At 40.1% G+C, this 15074-nt stretch overlaps 2 protein-coding genes across 3 annotated transcripts in view; one reads left to right on the forward strand and one right to left on the reverse strand.

The window, feature by feature from the left end:
* The window catches only part of LOC127654835 (probable C-mannosyltransferase DPY19L3), a 68162-nt gene extending 57274 nt beyond the window's left edge, over positions 1-10888 (forward strand). For both annotated transcript variants that reach the window (XM_052142327.1, XM_052142316.1), the window contains 3 exons: positions 691-823; positions 4119-4277; positions 5592-10888. In XM_052142327.1, the coding sequence (XP_051998287.1) occupies positions 691-823; positions 4119-4277; positions 5592-5774 (475 nt within the window). In that variant the 3' untranslated portion in view covers positions 5775-10888. The remainder of the gene's footprint in view (positions 1-690; positions 824-4118; positions 4278-5591) is intronic.
* A 293-nt stretch (positions 10889-11181) lies between these two features.
* Positions 11182-15074, reverse strand: part of LOC127654782 (neural-cadherin-like) — a 437028-nt gene continuing 433135 nt past the window's right edge. Inside the window, exon 33 of the mRNA XM_052142196.1 lies at positions 11182-13809. Within this exon, the coding sequence (XP_051998156.1) occupies positions 13261-13809 (549 nt within the window). The 3' untranslated portion in view covers positions 11182-13260. The remainder of the gene's footprint in view (positions 13810-15074) is intronic.

The following is a 15074-nucleotide window of genomic DNA, read 5'->3' on the forward strand; positions in this document are numbered from 1 at the left end:
TCAATGACATACATTGTATAAAGCTATCAAAAAGCTCCTATATTACATGTAATTTTCCACAACTCATGTTGTGTGGAGTATTTTGTCAACTGAAATTTCTTGGAAAGATTTTTTTTTTCTTCAATGTTTCATCAGCAAAACGATCCAAAAACACTTTAAAAAAACTGTACAACCAATTGAAGAGACTTTACATCTATCCATCACAGCCTCATTGTCATTCCCATCATGTGAATATGGTCTATACATTTAGCTCTCTGGAGGCTTCTGTTGTGGTGTAAATGCAAATAGGCAGGAGTATCTAAAGAATGTTGGATGCTGAGTTTAAAAGGTTATGTTTTGATAAACAACTGGTCTCTCATACCTCAGTCAGGCTAATAGCATACCACTTTAGCACTTCCCCCCTTTGCCAAGCAACTATATTGTATAAAAAGACAGAAGACAGATCTTCTGCATTCACATGTGATGAAAGTGTATAAATGGCAGCATCTTTCATCATTCAGCCGTTTCACATTCTCCCTTCACGTGAGAAAAATGGCTGAAGTTTTGGCTTTTGGCAGAAATGGACAATTGGACAACTGAATTGGACAATTCTGCCAAATGCCACCACAGCACGTATTATTTGCTTGTGCCATCCCCTGTGTTGAAACGTTAGTGAAACGGTGAGCTCACTCATGTTTTTTTTCTCTACAGATTGAAGACGCCCAAGCAGGCAGTGTTTGCTGGCAGTATGCAGCTGTTGGCAGGAATTAAGCTGTGTACAGGAAGAGTATTGACAAACCATCCACACTATGAGGACCAGGCGCTGAGGGAGAGGACCAGACAGGTAAGAGTTTCAGTTTTTTTTTAGCTCATTACAGGTTGGCTTGAATCCAAATTAATGGATTTAGAATTGTAATTCTAATTTGAATTAAACAAATAGTTCACCCAATAATGATAATTCTCTTAGCATTTACTCACCCTTTAACGTGTCAAACTTATATGATGTTCTTTCTTCTGCGGAACACAAACAAAGATATGTTGATGGAAATAGGAGTTTATATCCATACAATGCAAGTCAATAGGGTCCAAAACATCCAAGCTCCAAAAAAGACATAAAGGGCAGCATAAGTGGTCTTCTGAAGCGATAGGATCCGATTTAGGTGAGAAACAGCAGTGTAACTTGTTTTTCAGAATTTATCCACCCATTTGCAGTCTCCTAGTTACAGCCATGATTACACTTCGAGCTTGAGGCATGTGCAAAACCCATCATGTGTGACGTACGAGAAAGACATGTTCCTCGTCCTCCCTGACCTTGCACAGGACTTGTGCAAGTAGGCTCACTGTGGGAAATGCATATTTGCGCAGCCCCCAGGGTCAGCTATGTCCCAGCGCATCTGTGCCAAGGAGGGCTTCTATCAGAGTGTACTAGAGCGGGTAGTGGGTGGAATCTTGGGAGGCAAACGGGTATACCGGTACTCTGCCGAACCAAGCCCAAATCAGCTGGACCACCTGAGGGTGGAGTCTCCACTCCTCGCTGAGCGCTACCTGCCGTGACAGCGTGTCAGCTGTGGTGTTTAGGTTGCCTGGGATATGAGTGGCGTGCAGTGACCTCAGCCGCTGCTGACTCCAAAGCAGGAGATGCGGGGATGTTACGACATGCGATGAAAGCGAACGTCGCCCTGGCGATTTACATATGCTACTGTCGCTGTGCTGTCTGAGTGAATCAACACATGCTTGCCACGGAATCAACACATGCTTGCCTGCAACTTTCGGGGCAATATTGATACTTGAAAGTATGCATCCTTCAGGTCTACCGCCACAAACCTATCTTGATGCCAGACGCATGTCTCAATAAGTTTCTGCGTCAGCATCTTGAACGGGAGTGTAAGGCATGGTTCAGAACTCACAGGTCCAAGATTGGCTGCAACCCACCACCATTCTTGGTTATGGTGAAGTAGAATCACTTCTCCATCTCGGCTGGAGGGACAGGCTCTATCATGTCCTTGCACAGAAGGGATGTGATCGCCGCAATGTGCGGTGGTGTAAGCCTAGAGGACAGCTCGGCGTCGCCCTCAGACTGGGCGGTACACACGAAGGCACTAGCCCGGTCGAGTCCCCAGCATCAGAGTCCGCCAAGACGCTGTTCGATGCAGTGGCAAAACTCTCATCCGGCTCGGTGGCTCCGAAAGAGACATCAGACTGGCCGTAAGGCGAGCCAGACGGGGGCAAACAAGCGTGCTGGGGAACGGGTGGTCCGAGGGGATTTTCCCGCGAAACCACGCCTGTTAAATTCCCAAAATTACTTCCAGCGCCAAAAATTTGCAGTGTTTGAAATGTATTTTTGCTTCTGTATTTTGTATTTATTTAATATATTTAAATGTATTAAATAAATACATTTTACAACACTTAATTTAGAAATGCTCTATTTTACCCAATGTATTATATAATCAATAGATTCAAATTTTGATGTAGTGTATATATTTCTTGGGATTAAGTAATCTAAAAACAAAATGGCATACATTTTGTGGCGCTGTATGGTAAAATTTAAATGTGTTTTGAGGTTTGTATTAATTGTTTAGACATACATGTATGTCTAAACATTTAATTTGTTACCCATCAAGGAATAAATGGGCCTAATTATTCAAAATGTGTAATGTAGTTATTTGTTTTGTCACACAATTTGTGTTGTTATGTTGAACTAATGAAATTCCTGTCTGAGTGACTGGGCGTGGCCAACTTAATTCAAATTCTAACTTATGAAAGGGAGCCAGTTCTGATTTCTGACCAGCTCTGGTGTACCAAATACCAAAATGTTAGCAAACAACACAAGTCTGGAGAGAAGGTTTTTGAGGACACAAGTAGTAATCAGTGGTATATTGGTTGACTGTTGTGCAACAGTCACAAAATATACATTGAATTTATTTAATTTACATTACATATACATAATCAATAATGTTTTGCTTCGGAAAGCAACTTTTGCACCAATCGATCAAAGAAACCTTGGTCAGCCAGCCTGAAGTCTGCATCAAAACTCTACTGCCAACTCCAATCTATATGAACACAGAATCTAAAACAATTTGAAGGGAAAGCTTTTTCTTTTCTTGCAATTATGCCTTATTATTTAGATTAAAATAAAGGAAGCAGATCAATAAATCAGCGAGAAACAAGACTGCAGGTCTAAGACCTAAGCCTTCTGATAGCGCAAGAGAAAAATCAGTTGATTTTATTAATATTGAGATTACAAATGTTTGCATCATGGAGATCATGAGTAAATGGTTCATAAATCGTCTTTAAGAGTCTTCTTAATGACATATGTGGTGTTATATACTTGGCTTCATCTGCAGGAGTGTGACTTGGGCATAATTAAATTAATTAGGTTTTTCAAAGGGGTGTTTGGAGGTTGACACATCAGTGGGAGTTTTTATGAACTGAAATAAACTCTACAGCACTGCTGTGCTGTATGGCATGACTTTCATGTCCTGCTGAATAAAATAAATATGGAGGGAGCTTATCTTTAATAAACATTCTCTTTAAGATGTTTAATGTACACTAACTCAAATCTCCATCGATTTCAAACTATAATTTTGATTCTATCATCTCTCAATCTCCCTTCTGTTTCTGTCTGAAAGAAACAGTGCCATGTTTTCCTTGGCTTAATTTACTAAACTGAGTCTGGTTTACATATTGGTCTCTACAGAGGTTCATTTTTGTGAGTTTGTGAGGCTGAATGTAGAGGTGAAGAAGTTGGAGGCTGAACATACTAATGACGATGTGTTCACTGTCATGTTTGTGCAAGAGTTCAGAGGAGAAAAAGAGTTGGTTGAAGACCACTAGACTCCTGCTCCTACTGTTTCTGCTTCATTCAGAGAATTAATCTACCTATAAGGACTCTAATTACCCACCAAAACAGTGCATTTTAGCACTTCAGTGTGATTCCCACAGGTGTGCCCTTCTATTAATGAATAATAAGCACATCCAAAGCCAATGGCATGATTATGGTAATACTGTAAGTAGGGGGTTATTTGTTTGAAATCTTTGAAAAGGAAGCCCACATCTTTAACAACTAAGCCACATCACCCAACACCTCTTTCTAATAGTCTCTCTAAAATCTTTGTTCTTTTATTTTTTATTCCCGGCAGGTATACCAGATCTATGCTCGTCAGTCTGCTGAGGAGGTTCATAAAGTGCTCAGTTCGGTTGGAGCGGACTACATTGTATTGGAAGACAGCATCTGCTACGAGCGCAGGCACAGCCGTGGTTGCAGGCTGAGGGACCTGCTCGATCTGGCAAACGGACATGTAGGTCACACATCTGTAGTTCATGCCCACACACCACGCTTGTTCCATTTAAATGAGCCAGATCAGAAAGTTTCTTCAGCGAGAAACCGAGACTATTTTTAGAGTAGCTAGAACAAACAACTTTGCCCTTTAACGAAGTCTTGATGTGACAATAAACAAATATAATTCGCGATAGACGCTGAACTCCTGGACTTTCTTTGATTATTAGTTTTTTTTGGAAATCTAATTCTCTTTGTCTCTGACTATTTTGTGTGCAGTGGATGCTTTTATTTTTCATTTTGTCACAACGTCTTGGTCTCACTCACCCACATCCGTAGTCATTAAATACTGTGATTTTCCATCTCCCAGAATTAGATCTATATTGTTCCCTTATTCCACCATGGAAGTCAACATCCACCCTGCATGCAATCTAATCAAGCTCAAGCAACTTGGTTGGATATCTTGATTGTTCTGTAGTTGATTACACTTGTGCAGAATATCATAAAAAAAGCAAAAGTTCTAACTTCTAAAATGCTACATGTTTTTGTATCTTTGCACACATTTCAGCAAAAAAGTGATCTCCATCACATCTCAGCAAAAAAACTGTGGCTGTAAATAGCTTGTCAGCGGGTATCATTCATGTATCAGAGGTGCTTGCCATGCCTTTGAAAGACCTCATAGAGGTTTGCCTGCCTTGCTCGTGTGATCCATGCTCCTCTGATCCATACTTCTGCCAGTCAATGAAAGATCCTCGCTCACAGACTTTTTTGATGCTTCCAGATTCCTTCCTTCACGCTGCCTCCAGCAGTCAGTGTCCGCAATTAATTCTTGTAACATTTTCGGTGTGCTATTTATTTTAACCTTGATTAAATCAAATTTCAAACCCCACTCAGTCCAAAGATTGATCTTTTTATTTTTTTGTATTTGTTGATTGTAGAAAGAATTGCCAAAGAAGCAATTTGCATGAAATACTGATTGCCCAGAGAAGGCAATGTGTTGAGTGGGATTTAAAAAAAAAAATATTATTCCTCTGATCTTTCCCATGGTTGCAGGTTCTTTCAATCTCTGGGTGCTTAAATTACCCCACAGCACCATTTCAAGGCCTTTCTGTTAATTTAGGAGTAATTCTCAAAGTAAATGTTTAAAAAACCTCAGGGCACAATTTCTCAAAGATTTGAAAGATAAAGAAGTGGAATGCCTTTTAAAAGAGACACTTTACTTCTGAGACTCCCCTCCAACTTCTGAGAGTCTACTCTGTATTTGAAAATGTAGAGAAATAGCACCTAATGGAAAAGAAGTACAGTCATAAAACCAATGTTTTTGTGTCTATTTCAGATCATGGACAGCTCTGGGGAGAATGACCCGGACCTGGTCCCAGCATCTCACCCGCGATTTTGTGAGGCCATTAAGACTGATGTGCCTCCGTATTCGACCCTCTTCACTCGAGTGTTCAAAAACAAGACCTTTCACACGTACAAGCTAAAGAAACTCAAGAAGAAAAAAAAGGCAGATCCGTAGTGCAGACTCTCACACTCGTTTCTTATCAGCAGTCGCCCACCTCACTGGATATCTGAACGTCCCATCTGAAATGTTCAATAAGTGTGTGATAGTAGCAGGCGTGTGTGTGTGTGTGTGTGTGTGCGTGCGTGCGTGCGTGCGTGTGCACGTGCGAATGAGAGAGTTTGAAAAGATGCCTGATTGAGCCAGCATGCACAAGTTGATTTGGTGCATGTTTGTGTGTGTAAATCTTGCTTGGAGCCAGTCTGCCGCAACATTAGTTCGTTTAGCATGGAGAGCGCAGAAGAAAATCTCTTTTTCTCACACTACGTAACACCATCTCTATCTCTCTCTCTCTCTCTGATCATTGTATCTCACTCTCTCAACATGTGCCCTTCAACCAAACACAAGTTTGCGAACATTCTCACACATACACTTTTTAAAGAAAATGTGAGAAGCTACGCAACTGCTTTCACAACCTAATTTCTTTCTCGCACATCCAGCCAAATAAAGAAATAGAAACAGGGAAAAGTAATTGTAATTCACAAGAGCAGTTTGGGGGTCCCACTTTATATTAGGTGTCTATAATTGCTATGTATTAACATTAAAAAACTTAGGTAACACTTTATTTTACAATGTGCTTGTTATATATATATTACATGTACTGACTATAGTAATAACAGTAAACATAGTTAAAGCAACTAACCCTAAACCAAACCCTAACCTAGAGAAAGTACAGGTTAAAGTGTAATTAAACAAGTACTGAGTAATATTCATTAACAACAAGTACACTGTAAAATAAAGTGTAACCAATACTTACATAAAATGTACTTTGTAATTACATGTTGTAATGCAAAATGATCACAAAATTCAAATTTTCTTCTTGGCATTTTCGGCATGGGTAGGGTTGGGGGTAAGGGATGGAGTACAGTTAGGTTTAGATTAGTGTTAGGATTTAGGATTAGGTTAAAAGTGTAACTAAAGATGTATTTAAATGCAGGTACTTTAAATGTAAGTGCAATGCAACAACACGTATTTACATATTGAGTACATTTTAATAAAGTACACAACCCCTGGTGGTGTCAAGAGTCACGAGTTTGAATCCAGGGTGTGCTGAGTGACTCCAGTCAGGTCTCTTAAGCAACCAATTGGCCCGGTTGCTAGGGAGGGTATTCACATGGGGTAACCTCCACTTGGTCGCGATTAGTGGTTCTCACTCTCAATGGATCGCGGAGTGTAGCAGGAGCCTCCACGTGCGGAGTCTCCTTGGTGTCGTGCACAATGAGCCACGTGATGAGATGTGAGGATTGACTGTCTCAGAAGCGGAGGCAACCGAGAGTTGTCTTCCACCACCCAGATTGAGTTGAGTAAACGTGCCACCACAAGGACCTACTAAGTAGTGGGAATTGGGTATTCCAAATTGGGGAGAAAAGTGGATTAATAATAAATAAATATATAAAAAATGCTTAAGTCCATTGTAGTTAAAGATACATAATATAAAGTTGGTCTGTTTGGGGTAATTAGTGTCTGTGGCAGTGTTGTCTTGTCTTTTTATTTTTTCTCTTCTCCCCTTATCTCCCCAATTTCCAATGCACTCTAAGTCCTCGTGGTGGCATAGTGACTCGCCTCAATCCGGGTGGCGGAGGACAAATCTCAATTGCGTCTGAGACAGTCAATCCACGCATCTTATCACATGTTGAGCGCATTACCACAGATACATAGCATATGTGGAGGCTTCATGCTATTCTCTGCGGCATCCACGCAGAACTCACAACACGCCCCACCAAGAGCGAGAACCACATTATAGCGAGCAGGTTACCCCATGTGACTTTACCCTCCCATGCAACCAGGCCAACATGGTTGCTAAGGAGTCCTGGCTGGAGTCACTCAAACTTGCGACGCCAGGCATGATAGTCAGCATCTTTACTCTCTGAGCTACCCAGGCCCCCCAGTGTTGTCTTATCTTAACGTTTGTCAAAGTTGTGATCAGTTTCAACAAAGTTGGTCTTTTAAATCCAGTGTACCTCCAGCTGTCTGGCTCCTTTTAAAGAGAACACAAACTCATACATCCATACATAAAAAGATGCTGTTTTTGGTCCCTCTAACAATGACAACTCTGACGAATCAAACTATTAATGGGTGCTGAGAAAGTGCCATATACATTCACATTGTAAGAATAAACTCATACCACTGTGGATATCATTGCTTGTTCAGTCGACTAATTATTAGCAACGTAAATACACCTGCCACATTTTTGTTAGTGGCAGAGAAATAACAGCTAAACTTATTTTGTCATTTGTTCTCTAATAAAGTGGGACTTTGTTTTGTGTTTTAGGTCAAGTGACACTAATTTAGGTCAGTTTTTAGGATGATAAATAGTTGCAAATGTTCGTAAAGATGAAAGATACATATCCCAATGCATTTCTTTTTCCTTCTTTTAGAAATAGTTTTTCAATGTAAATGCAGATTTTTGCTTTTTGAAGAATGACTTTTTAGATCAGGGTAAACCATATTTATTGAATGGTCAATCGGCGTTTAATATGATCCATATTTTTTCATCCCAAGAGATGGTGTTTTGTGTATGAAAGTGCCTTGCCATTTTCACTAAAACACGTCCATTGAGCTGCTGAGCCAACGAGTCATCATTTGAAAAGACCTTCTGAGTGGCTTCAAGTGCTACCGAAATGTACCTATCTTTGTAAAGTGATTCAGATTTCCCAGATTCTCAACCCAGAGCACCTCTGTACAGTGTTAAGCATGGTATTTCCTTTCCTGACAATTCAGTTTGTAGCAGTGGGGCTCCTCTGTGACATTCTGTGATTGTGTGGCGTGATACAGCTTTTGTTACGAATTACCCGTCGAACGGTGATGTGTCACAACACATCACAACACTTGGCAGATGATCTTTATGAAACATTGGCTTTAATTTAATGTGCTGATACAGTGGCAAGAAAAAGTATGTGAACCCTTTGGAATTAGCTGGTTTTCTGCATTGTCATAAAATGTGATCTCATCTTCATCTTTGGCAGCAGTAACCTCAACCAAGTGTTTCCGGTAGCTGCAGATTAGTCCGGCACAATGTTCAGAAGGAATTCTGGACTATTTTTCCATACAGAACTGCTTCAGCAAAGCCATAATATTAGGATGTCTGGTGTGAACCACTCTCTTGAGGTAATTCCATAGCATCTCTATTGGGTTAAAGGAATGTTCTGGGTTCAATACAAGTTAAGCTCAGTCGGCAGCATTTGTGGCATAATGTTGATAAGCACATAAAATTTATTTGAACAAACTTTTCTTTAAAAAAAGCAAACATCGAGGTTCCAGTGAGGCACTTATAATGGAAGTGAATGGGGACCAATTTTAAAATGCTCAGTTTCAAAATTATAGCCACAAGACATAAAGTATATGTGTAAATATGATTTTAGTGTGATGAATTCTTACAAACCTTTTCTGTGTAAAGCTATAGACAATTTTACAACTTTGTTACCAGGACAGTGTAATGTCAACAAACTCTAAAATGACTGTAAAAAAATAGATTTAAACTATTTTACTTCTCAAATAATGCACGTTTTATCAGAATTAACACAAGTTCTTTTGCCAAATTGTACGTTTCAAATTTCTGCTTCAATCCTCCAAAAATTGGTCACATTCACTTTCATTGTCTCCATTCACTTCCATTGTAAGTGCCTCACTGTAACAAAGCTTGTTTCTTCTTGTCTTTAAAAAACAAAAAAACAAAAAAAAAATGTCAAAATAAATGTTTGTGGTAATCAACATTATACCACAAATGCTGTCGATTTAGCTAAACTTGTATTGAACCTGGAACATTCCTTTAAGGTCTGGGCTCTTACTTGGTCACTCCAAGAGGTGGAATTTATTTTATTTTTATTTTTATTTTTTTTAAGCCATTCTGTAGTGTACTTCGATGTTTAGGTTCATTGTCCTGCTGCGTCACCCAACTTCAACTGAGCTTCAGCTGGTGCACAGCCACCATGACATTATCCTGTAGGATATCTTGATAAAGTTTGGAATAAATTTTTTCCTCAATGATGCCAAATGCTCCAGGCCCCAAAGCAGCCCCAAATTATGATGCTCCCTCCACCGTATCTAACCGATGGGATGAAGTTTTAATGTTCGTATGCAGTGCCATTTTATACGTAGTGCTGCATGTTCTTCCCAAACAATTCAACCTAAGTTTCATCAGTCCAAACACATTATCATAAATGCGTTGTGGAGTGTCATCAATGAAATTGTTGGAAAGCAGTAGCTTTTTTCATGGTGTCCTGCTATGGAAATCATGCCTGTTTTCCATATAGTAGACACGAAAGAATCATTGGAACTGTTTAACATCTCTGTTTAAGACTTTTTATGTCACACTTTTTTACCTCATTGTGCATTCTGCAGTGTGCCCTTTATGAGTAATCTTGGCTGGACAGCCACTTCTAGGGAGACTAGCCACAGTACTAAATCATCTCCATTTAAAGATGATTTGGCTAACTGTGGACAGATTAATGTTGAAGCTCTTCGAGAACTTTGTAACCCTTTCCAGCTCTATGCAAAGCAGCAATTCTTGATCGTAGGTCTTCTGAGATCTCTGTTTTGTGAGGCATGGTCCATGGCAGAAGATGTTTCTTGTGAATAGCAAACTCAAAATGTTTGAGTGCTTTATATAAGTCAAATTAGCTCTAACCCACAGCTCCAATCTTGTTTCATTAATTGGATGCCAGGTTTGCCAACTACTGACTATAATTAGCTTTTGTTTATGTCATTAGCCACATCCACTGTTAATGTTTGAAAGAAGTATTCAGTATGTACAAGAACAATACAATAATTTGTGTATTATTAGTTAAAACAGACTGTGTTTGTTCATTATTGTAACTTAGATGATCAAAACAGATGTTAAGACATTTATACATAAATGCATTTAATTCCAAAGGGTACACATGCTTTTTCTTGCCGCTGTATTGTTTAAATGTAAGAATTTATTTGTACAGTTTATTTTTGCTGTCACATTGCACTAGTTTGAACTGTGGTATTTCACTGATTGTTTGAAATGTTGATTTGTCCTTTAACACCATATTCAGTGTATGTTCTGTGTATGTTTTCCATATTTGTAATAAAAGCATATTTGTATGTTGGATGTGGCTGAGTCGACTAGAAAATTAATTCTGATATATGAACTAAAAGCACAAATGCATTTTGTTTTTATGAATACACCAAATATTTTAGCCAACTCTAATTATTTGTTTTTTATTATCCACAATTAATTACAACATAGTTTTCATGTAAAATATGCCACTTACCAGTAGTTATCAAGAGACATACAACAGAGATATTCCAAGAACTATCCTGCTGTTTCCTTTGAACATAGCAGTATTTAAAAGTGATGTTCAAGTATCATTGAAGCCATGACAGATGAACTCCATTTATTGAGAAAAGACAAAATAAAAGCATTTTAAAGGATGCAAATACAAAATGTCAAGAAACTTTTAGCAACTAAAAGAATGATTAAATAATACATGGGGGGAAAAAAACAGCTTTTAACAAAAGCTTTCCCTTTATATATTTAAAAAAGCAATTAGGTCTTTGAAATGCACAAAAGAGGTAAAATCAGTTCACAAAATATAGTACTGTATGTTCACCACGCAAATAAACAGGTGGTCTTGGTTAAAAATGTAAGTGGAATTGCTCTTGTAAGATAAGGAAATCTATGATTCTGTTTTTCATTCGTGAATGCTCTCACCTCATATTGTATCCTCTCCAATCCCCTTACAAGGATGATTCCAGTACCATTGGCCTAATTTTTCACTCTATGAAATAGCAAGCATCGATCGCACTACCAGCTATATTTCTGGGCTTCACATATAAAAAAAAATGTTTTTTATATTCTTTTGTTGGTGCTTTTGGAAAAAATGGCACTTTTTGAGATCCTTAATAAGAGTGACGACTTATTCGAGTTTTCCAACTCCCATGATCCTTTGGTTCACAGCATGACAGAGAGCGATCAGTTCACATTAGGATTAGCACTCTGATGTCTTTTAACACACTCCTACTATCTCCTCTCTCTTTAGCCAGCCTGTCATGCTCCACATACACATTCTCCAATAAAAAAAATAATGGGAATGATAAAAGGAGGGCAAAAACATTGCCTTGAAATGCATCAAATACAAGGTTGGCATTTGAGGCCTCACCGGAGGAGGCTACATGATTGTTAGTGTTCCATTTGCGGACCGGTAAAGCGGTGCACAGAAGCTTACCCTCTTCACATGCAGCCTCACCACAAGCCCATTAAACGTTACACAGGAGGTGCTTAGGGTCTGAAACAACCGACACGCACACTTGCACTCCCGCTTTTGTGCTAAATGCACCTGGTACTGAGACCCATTTTTCTACACTGCAGAGATGAATAATGTGATGGGCTTCAGAGTTATTTATAGCAGGAGAGGAAATAATGATATGGTTGGATAAGCTGGTTTGGTTAATAATACAACACTTTCAAAAGGAAGCACACTGGAGTCTAACTCCCACTCATTATAAGTTCATTCCAGTGCTGAAAGCTCCTTAAGTTTGAGTTGATCATATAGAACAACACAATTTTTTTTTATTTGTCTTAATTGCTGTTCTTTAGTTTGGCAGACTTTAAGGGCTGTAATCGGTACTGCTAAGTAAAGAACAAGAGCCAAAACTTCCATCCTCATGCAAACCTCTCAACCTTGTTCTTCATCTCAGTCACATTTGTATTCTAGCCGTTTCTTCGCTTCTTTTGCTAGAAAGAGAGGACACAATTTGTATTCCCAGGGAATGTCTCCTAAAATGCCAAACAATAAGGCTGCTTTCCGTTTCATTTTCTACATTTTCCCACACATCTTCAGTTTTTATTGGTATTTTTTTTCTTCCCCAGACTGCCTCTTTCATCCTTGCATCCAAGTGAATAGAATTTATACGGAGGGCTGAGCAAATAGAAGAAATCAACAGTATCCGAGTATGAGGTTATGATTGATGAACACAAGTAGCCACTCTGACAGAACAAGCAGCAAAGTGATTTCAGAAACCAGCCATTGAAGACTGCGGAGAGGAGAACCCCCTCCAAGTGACATCCAAGCACCTCAGTTCATTTTTTTATTCATTCAATCTTTCCTTTAAGAATACATAGACCATACAGACATATAGAATGGTATATCAGGAAAGATCAGACCGAAACACGTTAGAGGCACTCTGCCAGTGTCTGTCACAAAGACAACAAATGGTTCCACTAAAATCATTGTCATCCGCAAGTCACTGTAATAAAGATGCCCATGGACTTCTCGTATACTGGATTGGCACTTCTCATTTGATGCCCGTTGAGAGTCCCAGAACTGGCTCCGTATGCATGGGGATTCATCTTGCATGAAGTAATACAACCATAGAAAGACAAATAGGTATTTCAGAGAACGAAAAATCTCTCTGGTTTTCACAAAAAAGTCTTTAATGGTCTCCCTCCTCTCCTCAGACTGCAAGAACTCTTCACTCAGAGGTCACTTCCCTCAGCTCGCTCGTAGAGGGCTTTCAGCTTCTCGAAGCGTGGCCCCCACTCTTTCAGACACTCGTGACCTGCTGTTCCCTCTTCCAGCCCAGCGGAGCTGAAGGAACTCAGTGACCCGGCCAGCGAGCCGCCCCCTTCCGTGGAGAAGACCTGCAGGGAGTCGAAGGGTGGTGTCTCCGGGTGCTGGTCTGCATCACGGATAATTTCACACAGGTAGCGGGCCAGGTCCTGGCTGGAGAAGGACAGACTCTTGCGGGCCAGCTGGGCTGCTCGGCTGGTATTTGCAGTCTGGCCTTGAGCTGGAGAGCGGGAGGGGGGCACATCCCTGCGGATGGTTGTGGTGCCTGATGAGATGGAGGAGGTGGTGGTGGCTGTGCATGCTCTGGAGGGAGGGTCAGGCTGGCAAAAGTGTTGTTGTTGTTGCTGCTGGGAGGGAGGGTGGTGGTGATGGATGGCTCGGGATCGGCTGTACCGCACTGACTGGGCTGGACTGGGCTGCAGGGACTTCTGGAGCTCTGCCATGTCATAGGCATTCTGACAGAGAGAGAGAGGGAAAGGGGAAACCGGATCAAATTGAATGCACACAGCAGTGACAAATAACAAGATCATTAGCATAACATAATGTGCCATTACATTTAAGCAACACTTTCTGCATAATAACGATGAAAAAAATGCAACAATTGATGCCTGGACTAATAAGACAGAACTCAGTGACAAAATAAGCAGTTTATCTGTACTGCTTCATCTCACAATGCATTATTCCCCAAAGTGTTAATGGCATTAATCCGGATTCAAGCTGCTAATGCTGCTCCCTGATTAGCACCTTTGTGTGTGTGTCTTTCTGCACCTGAGAGGAAGGAGCCTGACAGACGCAGTGAAGAGCACAGCCCAGCATTACACACTCAGTCAACACATCAAAACACGGCACAGATTCCACAGCCTCCATTCCCATAGAACATCAACAGTAATCGTATTCCACCGAGTCCGATCCCCTGCATTATTTTGCAGTGCAGTGCTCGGGGGAAGAAATAAAAAACAAAACAAAAAATGCCCCTTGAGGAAAAAAAATAAGAAGAGTAGAGGAGGAAGAGAGAGACAGTGAGGGAGTTGTGGGTGACACGGCTGTGGGCGTAATTGATTACATGATGAGGGAGATGTGTGAAGCCTCATCAGATGGAGAGGATCAGAGCAGCACTATGCATCTGATAATAATGTAACAGGATTTCACATACAGCCGATATGAGAATGAAAGATCCTGCAACATATCTACACCCACATACTTCATACTAGATCAAAGGAACAGCTCCAATGGCAGTTATATCAAACATCCAAAAACTCATGTTTCCTGGGTTTTAAGTGAGGTTTTGTAGGGAGAAGCCACATTTTAATGACTTCCTAAAGTATGAAACAAAATACTAAGTCCATCCATTTGTATAAACTCTCGGCACTAGCTGAAGCCACTTTTCATCAGCATCAGAGTGCATTTTTTTATGTTTGAGGTTGTCATAGAGACTAACTGATGCACTTTGGGTGCTTAGTTGTTCACATGTCAGAGGCAGCTGTCATTGCGAATCTTCTGATTCTCTGACCTGTGTTTTAGGGTGTGACAGATCTTTATAATATTACTTTCGGGACATTTTGAAATACACGTATTAATGCCTCTAAAACTCACTGGCACTATTTTTAGATTGCGCTAACTCTACCCTGGGCTCAATGAGTAGGCAATACGCTAGAGGACATATGTTAGTGACCCCCAGACGTTGGAAACATTGTAACTTTCAAAGGAAATTTCCTATGCG

This window comes from Xyrauchen texanus, chromosome 2 (genome assembly GCF_025860055.1).
Source record: "Xyrauchen texanus isolate HMW12.3.18 chromosome 2, RBS_HiC_50CHRs, whole genome shotgun sequence".
Classification (NCBI taxonomy): Eukaryota; Metazoa; Chordata; class Actinopteri; order Cypriniformes; family Catostomidae; genus Xyrauchen; species Xyrauchen texanus.